Consider the following 12,511-nt stretch of genomic DNA (forward strand, 5'->3'; position numbering starts at 1 on the left):
TTGTAAATAGGTGTGGCTATGTTAGCCCGGGAATGTTTAAAAGGAGCATAGCTCCCAATGTTGTTTGTTCTGGTTATGAATGCGTTTAAGTGCTTGTTCGTTACTTCAATAAAGCTGAATCACTTATTTGCTGAAATCACTCTCCGATCCTTTGTTAGCGGCGATCTAACATTTTTAATAATTTCTTCTTGGAGATCCTCCTCTAACAGCTTATTACATATTTCCTGGATTAATTTATTGCTGGATGAAAGCCAGATTTTGTCCATTTCATTGAGGGTCGTATAGAATCCTACTTTCTTATCTAGCATGTATCTTGATTTGATTATATTTATTTCCCACCATGACAGTTGTGTATTTTGTTTTTTTTATTAATTCTTCTGTTTTCAGTTCTGCTGTTTTATTTAATAACTTGCCGTATGTTTCTTTAGACCCTTCTGTTATCAATGTCGGCTTTATAAACGCCTCTAAAGGAGATATCCATAAAGGAGTTTTAATATAGAATTTTTGTTTAATTATGTTCCAGATTTTCATCAAGGCGCTTCTTATTATATTTTAAATGTTTTCGGTGGGCCACATGTGGCCCGTGGGCCGTAGTTTGAGGACCCCTGCTCTAACTGCTACACCACACCGGCTTTCATGGGGTGGCTTCTGTTGAACAGTAGCAAGCAGCCAGGACTGGTTGAGTCATACAAGTCAGGTGATTTCAAGTCACTTGGTGGTTGCTGCCAGGCCTAGGATTGCCACCCTCCAGTTGGGACCTGAAGATCTCCCAGAATTACAATTGATCTCCAGATGACAGGAGACTGGAGAAAATGGCTGCTTTGGAGGGTGGACTCTATGGCATTATGTTTGGCTGAGGCTCCTCCCCAGACTCCACCCAAATTCTCCAAGAATTTCCCAACTTGGAGCTGGCAACCCTAAAGGGCCAAAACAGCCCTGGAAAGGACACTGCCCCTTCCCTCTGCCTTTTACACACAGAAACCAGTCCTAAAATGCTGTGGTTGCCTAGCAATGGCCACTGAGGGAATTTGTTTCTTAAAGCTGCAGTCCTAAAATGCTGTGGCTGCCTAGCTATGGCCACTGAGGGAATCTGTTTCTTAAAGCTGCAGGTGCTTTTATCATTTGCTTTGTGTGTGTGTTTTTTTTAAAAAACTTCCCAATTGTTTTTTTTTTAAATATTTTATATTTTTCTGCAAACCTAGGGTGTTTTTCAGGTTTGTAGAAAAATCTGTTTTGCCCATTCACAGCTCCAATCACTGGATTTAAGTATCTTCAGGTCTGGCTGACTTGACTATTAGAATATACAAGTGGGAACCTGCAAGGACTTGCGAGAGTTATTTCCCCCTCCTCCACTCTTCTTTCCTCTTACCCTTTCCTGAAATCCTCTGAATCCCAGAGCAAGGAGGCAACATTAGGGGAACAGCTCAGCCTCTATGTCCTGTTGTTGATGAGAAGCATTAAATACCTAATTGTTCACTCAAAGCATCATCATAGGAGGGAAAACAGACAGGTATTTGATCTTAATGGCTGTTGAATGGCTGATACAAGAGAGGACTGAAGTGTAAAGAGAAAGGCGAGCATGATAAGGTGAGAAAAAGAGTGACCCTTTTTGATGAAAAACAAATCTCACTTGCGTTAGTATACTTGTTGCTTTGGCAAGGAGGGGAAATGTTATGTTGCACCTATGTTTGGTAAATATTCTGCATGACTTGTATTTTTTCCCTAAACAGTTTCAGGTCCAGGTGTGATGCTTCCCTTCTTTCAGTTCTCTGTATTCTACTTCTCAATCAAGCGAAAAGAATGGCTGGTGAGCATGCTTCTCACTGTCTGGAAACAAGGCCGGGGATAGGGGGAGCAGCTTTGTGAACCATCTCATGTGAATCTCATGTGGAGGTCTGTGTAACTTGATCAAGATTATCATTTCTCTTTCTCATCTTTGGCAGGAGCTAACCTTGTTGACAACCTACTACATCCGAATTTCTCTCATGTATATACCCCTTATGGGATTCAAGTGTCTTGTGGTGTACTTCTTGCTGTCCAGGTAATATTAAGACCTCTCTTTGCTCTGAAACTTTATAAATAATTTACCACTGAGAATTTATAATTCTGTTACCAGTTATACAATACTTTGAATATAATTGGCTTCTAGCCATTACAGCCTTCTATTTGTTTTGGGTTAAATTTTTCAGTTATGCATTGTGTCAGCAGAGTAGCCATGTGAAACCTATTATTGGCTGGTTCTGCATCTAGCATTTGCTCCATGTTTTCTCAACACTGAGGAAAAGGTGCAGCTCAAAACCACATTCAGATACCCCGAGCCAACACCGTACTGACTGCAAAGTCACCCCTGAACAGCCATCAAACGGTTATAAATCTATGCAGAAGGTACCATAAAACCTGATGATCAAAGAAACTGAAAGCAACATGCAATGCAGAGGGGAATTTCCATTCCAACGTGGCTTTGCTAAAACAACAGAGGGAAAAACCAATGCAGAATCACCCATTATGTGTCACATAGGTTTGGATTGATTATGCAAGATACTATTTAAAGTGAGCCATGTCAATATGGTAAATTATGATACTGGAGGGAAGTTATTTCATGCATATAATTTTGAAGCTACGACTGGCAGAATAATCCATTATGTTAAGTATATTATAGTGCTGGGCCTGGCCAAAGTGATTACCTGCAACAGATTCTGTACTGAGCTGTGTTGCTTGCTATGCTAAGTCCCGCCTTTTAACTTAAGCCCTTGAAAATGGAACTTGAGATGTTTTTAAAATTCAAAAATAACACAAGGTTTTATTTAACATCAAAGGGAAAGGTCAGGTGAAATCAGGGGTTGAAATTACTGAGGTAAAACTAGTACAAGCACAGACTTTTGTTCTTATATATCAGGCTAATGAGAAGTTCTTAAATTATTCACAGCTGCTTAGACCTTTATATTGAGAGGCTTTTGTTCCAGTGTTTTCCCAAACACTCCAATTCACTTTATTTGAGTAATTGTTGACTCTTATTTATTTATTTTATCATTTCTATTTTTTTAAGCCCCCGGAGGGGATTTTTTAATTGCATTTTTCTATAAACTACAACAGAAAAAAGGGGGGGGGGAAACTACATCTATGGGAGAAAGGAAAGAAAACCAAACTAAAAACCCAAGTATAGGAGATCATTACAACAGCTTGTATCGGTGTTAGTCTAAAATGCTATGATTACATTGAACATAGTTGATCAAGCTATATTATTTATCTTTAAAACCATTTTTAACTGTTTAAAGAAAATCCTAAGAGCATCATTAACAATAAAAAAGCTTTAAGGCACCATTCAGAGTTCTTCAGCCTTCATTTTGTTTTATCTTTTCTAATCCTTAATTGATATTCTCGTTTAGGGGCTGCCACCCCCTTTTTGGAAACAGAGTCCTCATCAGAAGTAGCAGAATCCATTTCATCACTAGGCTTGCTGTCTTCTTTTCCTTGCCGTCCTCACCGTCCTCTCCCAGTTGCAGTCTCAGGAACTCTCGCGCTTTAGAAACAGAGTCAATCTTTTCTTTTTTATCCTGCAGTTTGAAAATGACACCTCAGGGGTCAACCATCTGTAAGGAATGCTGTTCGTTTGTAAAAATGAAATCAAGTCTTTATATTTCTTCCTCTTCTTTCTTATTTCAAATGGAATGTCTTTTAAAATTCTGATAATATTGCCTCCAATTTTTAAGGGCATTAAAAAAATTCCTGTAGTTGCTTTCGGGATTTGATCCCTCACGTGTCTCTTCGAAAATCTAACCCTTATCTCCCCAGACAGATTATTTTTCTTGATATAAACAGAATAGGTTCTATAAACCACATCCATTTCACTTGCAAGATATTCCACTTTTAAATCTGTAACTGGGGCTAGCGCATCACTCAGTAATTGTTTTAGATTCTCTCCTTGCTAAAGTCTCTGAAATTCGCCCAAACGCTTACAGGCGCTCTAATTGATCTCTTAAAACAGATTTCACTGCTTTTATTTCTGCTCCCCCTTGGCAAATCATTTTTCTCTTTGTGCATATGGGAGGGGCCCCTCCCCCGCTCGCTCGTCTTGCCATTCCCAGGGGGGCTTTCTTTTAAATTCCCAGCATTTCGGCTTAACTCAACTCACAGTTCATTGATGGTCTGAAGACCTCGCTCAAGGTATGTTTTATATGCCCGATCTCCAACGATTGTCCCGGTCAGCGGTTCTCATTCCATTACAGATGCGGCAGTGGCAGGACTGTCAGGGCGGAAGAGCACCTCAATTCTCCAGCGTGCTGGAGAAGAGGCCACCCTTCAAAGCCCCATGGCTAGGAGCCTTCCACAAAGGCTCTGGGCGGGTGGCGACCAGTCGCCCCCTCCAAACAGCTGGCGCGCGGATCGCTTCCCCAGGAGTTCCGGGAGAGGCGTCCGCTATCGTGTCGCCATAAACCAGAAGTATAATTTCTGAATTCACAGGGCTCAGGGCAGTTGACAACAAAAAATATACAATATTAAATCCAAAATAAATAGTTAAAAGAGTTAAATGGAAAGCATATGGCTGGGATTTGCAGTATGGACTAATGGTGCCCAGAAGACTGGTGTACCCTCTTCCCAGTACCCAAATCCCTTCTCTTGGAACACCAGTACTCTTCTAGAGTTGTTCACTGACTTTTACGGTCTCTACAGGCAGTTTCTAATCACACTGGGCTGGGGAATTCTGTTCTCCTTAGAGATAACTCTCCCTGTTTGACTGGATAGGGAATCTTCTTCTCTCTCAAGAAGTTGTCTCCCTTTCCTTTGGCCTGAATGGGAGTCTTCTCTACTACCCAAACTTCCTTACCAAACTCTCCCCCAGTTCTCTGTCTCTCAGGTAATGCTGAATTCAGACTGCATTCAGTCAGCCCTAAACCCTTTTTTCTGTCAGGGCTATACTCAGCCGGTCTCAGTAAACATCTCTTCTCAATTAGGCCAGAAATCTGACTGAATCTGCTTAGCATCCCGCTCTCTCAAGATTTTTCCCCCCTCAGCTGATGTTAACTATTCAGATTGTTTAGAGCAGCCTGTCATTCAAGGCTCTCTGACTCTGTGAAGAATTAACCCTTCACAGTCCCTTAGTTGATGTCACATCACTTCTAAGCCTCTTAAAAAATGCAGTCTGCCACAATACCTTGTTGGAAATTCAGGTTCTGGGCTGGTCTGACATGTTGAGGGTGGCCTGTGTAGCTGCAGATGAAGGAGGCAAGTGGGGTGATTAGCCAGGGAATGAAAGAAGCCAGACTTCCCACCATTACACCTAGACCCAGATCTAGCTGAAGGTCCTGCCTTCAGCTTCCAAATGCCACTGCTGAGACCATCCTAAGAGAGGGAGGTGACATTAAGGCACCCCTCTAGTGTGCACAGAAGAAGGAGCTTTAAACTCACAGAGACTGACAATATCTGATGGCTCAGTGTAAACTTGGAACCTGAATCCAAAGGAGCAAATATTTTTATCCCATGTCTCCACACCTTGAAGGTGGAACAGCAATGGCAGGAAGGCCTTGAGAACTGGGGGAAAGATGCAAGAGTGTGTGTTGCTAATTCATTATATTATAATAGGTTTTGCAAGCCACGTTGAAGGTAATATATAAAAGTGTGGAAAATGTTAAATAATAGTGGAACCAGGAGAAAACTTTGATGATTTTTGTCTAAATGTAGCTTGCATAATTTTTAATTGGATTAACTGGATCTGATGTTTCTAAAAGCTTATGTATTGAATATGCTTTCCTGGATATTGATTATGTTAAGTTTTGACTCTCGGAGGTACATTACCCTATCTAGTACACTGATACTAAAATAGTTTTCAGCTTGATTCTTTCAGTCTAAACAAGTTAATTATTTTATACATTGAAACACATTTTAAAGCCTATTTTGAATATTTTCTTTCATTCCTCTTGCTTGCACTTGCAAGGCAGGGAGTATTTTAAGATTATTTTGCTAATTATTCTAGTGGAAGTCAGTATATTTTTCATATTTAGCATGTACCTGCTTTTTCCAATAATATTTGATGTTGCTCTGTCTCTTTTCACTGACATGGCAGCTCCTGACATGATTCCAAGGTGTGTGCATGAAGAAATTTCCACTGTATGTGTTTTGGTATAGTAGCACGAACTTTGATATGTGTTCTGTGGTAAAGTGTGAAGTGGTCCTTAATTATGGGTGTATGAGGTTTTATCGATTTGACACACCAAACAAGTCAATTATCAGAAATGTGAAGTTTGTAACATACTCTGTATGCATTTGGCTCCATAGGTTTCTTGAGATCTGGTGTTTTACCTGGGTGTCACAAATGAATCACATCCCAATGCACATTGACTATGATGAAAATACAGACTGGGTGTCCACACAAGTAAGGCTCTTTCCAGTTGTCCAAAGCTTTAATATCTGAGATCCATCATGGCTACTATTGCTGTTCACGAGGGACTCTCCAAGCTGTCACAAATCAAGTCAGTCGCTTTCCTTCCAAATTGCAGCTCTGCTCTTAATTACTTGGCACCATGCTCAGAAAACTTCATAGCACACAAGAACTAAAGGTTCTTAAGATGAGACTATTGCTTTCACTAGTCCATGCTGCAAGCTTTCATCTTCTCATGGCTATACATTTTTTAAAGTTTATATTTCTCCCTTCCAACTCCTTCAGTTTTCAAAACACTGTGGGTCCCAGAGACTATGTGATCTGTGCTGTACCTTCAGGAGGGCTTTTGTCTTCTCCAAAGCATTTATCAAAATGTACCCTGCCTTACCTGGATTTCCAGACAAACTTTCACTGCTGCGAAGTAATTTTGTTGATGCCTTGTAGTACCTGGACAGACAAGATTAAGCTAATCTGTATGCTGCAACTAATTGCAATGTATACACTATTTGTCCTGAACTCGAATTTTTACATTGGCTGTCTAGAGAGTGACAGTAGTTTGCCATTTGCCCGCAGCAGAAAACAAAGACCTTATCCATCGCTCCTAATTCTGTCTTGTTTTTCCACAGCTCCAAGCCACCTGCAATGTGGATCAATCCTTTTTCAATGACTGGTTTACCGGCCATCTGAACTTCCAGATTGAACACCAGTAAGGCCATCAAGGGCAACAAAATCCTTTGTGTAGTTCCATAAGGTGGTGTGATATGATTCTACAGAAACTATGTCTTTTCCTCTCTCTCCGTCTACAGCCTTTTCCCCACAATGCCTCGACACAACTTCTGGAAAGTGGCTCCTCTGGTGAAATCCCTCTGTGCCAAGCATGGCATTGCCTACCAATGTAAGCCACTGCTGACTGCCTTTGGAGACATTGTGCGGTAAGTATGACAGGCATGTTATGAACTGTTGTATGTCGAAAAGAAGGCTGGTCCAACCCTTGTTTAATGTGAATGGAGGAAAATTAAAATTGTATTTCAGAGCATCAGTTGACCATACAAACTCATTCACTGCTTCTCCCTCTCCCTGACCCCCTGCACTCGTCTTTTTCTAATCCTATATGAAATAGGGACTATAGTATGACTGGATCTGCACTTTATATGTCTTTGCTTTATCATGTTATACAGTAAATGCTTTGTTATTTGGCACACAAGTGAAATTGAGATTGCTGATGAATCCTATGTTCCAAATACTGACGTGGATTACCCTATCCTGCCTCCCCGGAGGAATCTGCAGCAACCACCTCACCCTGTTTTGAACATCATGGCAACAGCTCTCTCCCTGCCCCAAGCCACGTAGCCATCCTAAGAAGTTGGCAGGCCAAGTGTGCCGGCTGCCTTGGAGCTCTCCAGCAGACTTGGCTCTGCACACCTCGAGGCAGAGGGTGAGGGGGAAAGGAGGCACACTTAACAGTGATGTGCACAGAAATATGGTGAAGGCGGGGAGAAGAGCTTGCCCTCTGACTGAAGCCAGAACATCCTGGATAATCAGGTGCCAAAATACAAACCTTTTCCTGTTTTTGAAGTTAAAGGCTCCCCCCCCCCCCTTTAATGGCCTGACTTCACCTATGGCAAATAAATAAATAAATATCTAGGCTGTGATCACACATGCCTTTAGATCTGACATAGGTGCGAATGCTTGATGGATCTAAAGGGAGCGATCAGACAGCAGCATCTGGGAAGCGTCCCGCAGTCGTCGGCAACCCGTGCGGCTCTGCTGCAGAAGCAGAGTTCAAAGACACCGGGGAAAGTCCAGCTTGAACAGGTTCCAATGGGCCACAGACAGACTTTCCCCCGTATGATCGTGCAAGCATGCTCTCATGCCATCGGGATGGTCTGATTGTGCCATCCCAGCTTGGTGCCTTCCCCCCCCCTTTGCAGTATGCACGTCATTGCATACTTCATAGGGGGGCCCTCAATGTGAAGGTGCGATTTCTTGTTTATGCGCATGGGAAGCAGCCAAAAAACACCCACAGTTGCGTCTGATCACACAGTGACGGGCTGAGCCCGCAGCCACCAAGGGAGGTGTGATCTTACAACTGCGTGTCAAATTCCTCTGAAGGGAATGGCCTCGCTTCCCCTCTGCTTCAACTGGCGTCTGTGACCACACCCCTAGTAAAGTTTTTTAGAAACTTTTACAGAATGCCAAAATCTAGAGTTATATTACACACACAACTGGAGATTCTGTTTAAATAGAGGTTATTCTAGCTCTTCATGAAGAAGCTGTTGTTTTGAAGAAATCAAAGGCTTGTCTGTAGTTCATGCAGAACTTCAGCACTTGTAATACTCTCATTCAAACACTTTTTCTGCATCATAAAGTATTTATTCACTTTTTTCCTAGTTTACATTATCAGCAATTTTTATTTTCTTCTGTTGCTGCATGGTCTTTCAGTTTAAAATCACTCATGTTGATCATCATTATTTTGACAAGAATACTGTCCAAATGCCTAGCTAATATACCAGAGAATAGTTTATTATTACAATAAAGGAGAGAAATTAGACTCTGATGCAGCCAGTTTTTAAAGTCAGAAAAAGTGATTATAAACCTTGCTTCTTTCCATGAAAATCGTTCCCACCAGCAGCTTTTATTTTGCTGGAGGCATTTTTCAGCAGGAGGAGAAATGTATTGGGATATTCGGTTAATATGGCAGAGTTTGCCCAGTCATAGAAGTGTGATACTTAGTGCAGTAAATAGATCTCACAAGAAATATATTGCAAAAAGGTAAAGATACATTTATTCAAGTAGAGCCAGTTCACATTCAGGTCACAGTTGAAAGAAGAGAGAGAAGCCTGATCTAAAGAGGACTTCCCCTATTACAAATGGCCAGCTTGGCTAGCATCATGTGTGTGGGAGTGTGAGGGCACTGTCTCTACATGAGGGACCTGCAGAGATACATGTGGCTCCGTGGAAGGCCATGTGCAGAGAGGGAGAGGACAAAGCGAGAGAGGAAGGGCCAGAGGGCCGCTCTCAGGTTCAGACAAAGAGAGGCGTCCCATCCAAGGAGATAACACTTATACACCCTCAGAGTGATGTAGTGCCCCCCCCCCGAATGTCCAGGCATACGGAGTAGCTCACTCCAACAAAATGTCCCCAATAAGAATTACAAACAACACGTAACATGCAATTCTTTCCTTAATATTTGAATCAGTAATTTCTTTAAAAACCACTGAAGCTGCTATCTAAAGAATTATTTAGGGAAGAAGCTTCTCTCAATAATTTATTAGCACCATCAGACACATACGCAACATACCTGTTCTACAGATTTGTGCTTCTGTGCCAAGAAGGTAGCTTTGGGCCTTTGAACATAAGACAGCATCTCTCTCTGTCGTTTAAGAAAGCCTGAAACTACTGAGAGTTGTCCGGAATACTTGTTATGATCATGGATGGAGCCATCTTAGGCATTACGATTTAAGAAAGTCCTTGGCTAGAGAAAGAACAGCCAAGAGGAAGAAGAAATGTGTGAAATATGAAAAGCAGAGAATGAGTTTTAAATATCTCATTATACGTTGATCAAATAAATGTGAAGCAGCAAGACAAGTGGCAGGGGAAGAAAATTACTTTTAATGTATCAAGAGCCCAAGTCGTCTGTTTTTGCTTAGTCAAATTCCTGTTCACTGTCTTGCAGCTCTCTGAAGGATTCCGGGCAAACCTGGTATGATGCATATATGAATGGATAAGAAGGAGAAACTCTTGAAGAATTATTCCATCATTAGCCATGAAAATACATCATAGACTGGGGCAGTCGACATGGGCCTATTATGCGTGGGTGTTTTCCCTCACTTTCACTGTGTGTGTTTGTTGGGTTTTCTTTGTCATTCTGCATTGGTTTTCCTCCCTTCAGTGCTCAGTTTGCTTTCTGTTTGCTCTTTCCCCAAGTTTTCTGAGAGTGCTTTTGTGCTGATTTCCCCCTTATTTAACTTCCAAGGTGACGGTATGCAAAAGCATATAGATTCCCTCAGATTTCTATCCCCCCGCCTTTTGCTGCTCCTTGAAGGTCACTTCCCACCCATATTGAGCTTGTTCCGCCCACTCTGCACCTCCCATCATCCTCCCCCCTTCATTGGTGTACAAGCTCCATTTTTCTCTCATTTTTATTTTTTTATTTTTTTACAAGCAGCATGAGTCTAGCGATATGGCACTATCGCTAGTCTCAGATTGCTGAATAAAAAAATTAAAACGACGGGGAAATTTTAAAAGGAGCTGCACGAGGTTTAGTTCCCTGCTGGTAGTGACTTGAAAGGGGGATCAGAGAGGAGGCAAACGACATTGTCCCCAGTGCAAAAAAACAAAGAATTTCAATGTTACATGCAAACAAAATAAAGTGGGGGGATCATCAGCGGGGACTGAAATTGACATGAGATGTAAAGAGAGAGAGAGAGACACTGGGATGGGAACACTAAAGCTTTGAAAACATTTTTCCCTTTAATGCTTTAGTATACAAAGTTTGGGGGGATTTTGGCAGTCTCCAGTCCCCGGAAGCCTAACATTAAAATGGGGGCTAACTATATGGACCTTCTGCAAACTGCCAAACTTAAGGATAGCTTGGGATTGATACATTTGGAGGAAGAGTGCAACCCGCACAGGATAGGCTCTAAAAAACTGCCAAGATCATGACGAGTGTACAGGATCAAATTAGAGAATGAACAAAGAGAAAACCATGCAAATTTGCAAGGAAGGGCAGGAAATTACCATTACTATGCAGCTGCGCTAGGGCATTGGTGAAAATGCCCCATTTTTTTCGGTTTAGTGGCACAAGACTAAAAAAGCTCTCCAGGGTCTCTGCCAGAGGACTCCTCCCCCATGCAAATTGCAACCCTGTGAGAAATGTGGTGGAGTTGCAGCTGACTTTGCACAGGCACATGCGTGGACACGCACATATTGCCAGTGATCACAGCTTACAATTCCAGCGTCAGTAGGTTCTGCCTCAGCATGTTTCCTCGTATTATGAGATGCACCTCTGTCCCATTTTTCACAGTGGCTGATAACACAGCAGAGAATCCCCTAGTGTGCGGCAATATGGAAAACGGCTTCGCAACTGCTTGTCAGTTTCAGAAAAAGTCTAGTCAGTTTCAACAGTGGGTTGCCTGTGTTCCTTTCTGTTCCCTTTCATTCTATGAACTAACACTAAAATGCATGTGCAAAATCTGAACCACGAGGATTTAAATGAAAGGTGCTTGCTGGACACTACTACACAGCTGCAATAGGGCAATTGTGTAATTTTTAATTAAAACTTTGGACACCCCCCTACACACACACAAGTGATGTTCCACCCTGATTTAGGAAAGTGGTTTTTTTTTAATTGTAGCTGCAGAAGAAATCCACCAGAGGAAAAAGAATGGTTTGTAAGGCAGGCACAGAATTTGAAGTCAAGATTAAAGGCTTACTGCTCTGAAAATCTGCAGTAAGATGTATGTGTGTAATAGGCCATGCTAAGGAGGAATTGAGGTCTGGTGGGTATGTTGGACAGATATTAATGAAACTGGGACATTCTGAAAAATGTCTTTTTTTCCTTTTCCTTTTGTGCTAGTTCTGTTGTGGCATTCATAAGATAGGGTCAGACTAAATGTGAGAGAGGCATGAGAAGGAAGGCACTTCTGCAGTTTTTCATTTTGAAGGATTATTTAGGGCAGCAGAGTGCTCAAGACTCATAATGCAGCCAGAGCCAGTCTGGTTAGTGTGTGCTGACAAGAAGCACAGTTACACATGGAGCCTCTTTATCTTTGTAAAAGTAATATGAGTCCTTTATTGTAAGGAACTCCATTCTAGACAGGATAGAATAGAGATAGGATTCTAATCCTGTCTAACTAGCTAGGATGGATAGCGATGCAGGAAGCATGTCCTGCCCTTATGGTGCCAAGATGATGAAAAGCTAGCACAGTGTGGAGAGAAGGTGTTAAGCCAGAAGGAAGATTCCCTGAGAGTAGCAATCTACACATCAAAGAGATAGTATCAGAGCAGTAGAAAGGAAGGGTAATCAATCCTAGCCTATCTATCTCTCTGACTCTGTTGTAGCCCCCTCTGAAGTCTGAGGCTATGAGACAGTGTAAAGTCCTTCACGTTCAACACATTTATGAGGGCATCTCA

The 12,511-nt window shown here is 41.8% G+C and overlaps 1 protein-coding gene across 1 annotated transcript in view; it reads left to right on the forward strand.

Moving 5' to 3' along the window:
* Positions 1-10,253, forward strand: part of LOC107121913 (fatty acid desaturase 1-like) — a 187,611-nt gene extending 177,358 nt beyond the window's left edge. The window contains exons 10-13 of the mRNA XM_015424926.1: positions 6,274-6,370; positions 7,003-7,082; positions 7,183-7,308; positions 10,053-10,253. Coding sequence (XP_015280412.1) covers positions 6,274-6,370; positions 7,003-7,082; positions 7,183-7,308; positions 10,053-10,104 — 355 coding nt within the window. The 3' untranslated portion in view covers positions 10,105-10,253. The remainder of the gene's footprint in view (positions 1-6,273; positions 6,371-7,002; positions 7,083-7,182; positions 7,309-10,052) is intronic.
* The last annotated feature ends 2,258 nt before the right edge of the window (positions 10,254-12,511 follow it).

Source organism: Gekko japonicus, unplaced genomic scaffold (assembly GCF_001447785.1).
Source record: "Gekko japonicus isolate JY-2015 unplaced genomic scaffold, Gekko_japonicus_V1.1 scaffold1541, whole genome shotgun sequence".
In the NCBI taxonomy this organism is placed as follows: Eukaryota; Metazoa; Chordata; class Lepidosauria; order Squamata; family Gekkonidae; genus Gekko; species Gekko japonicus.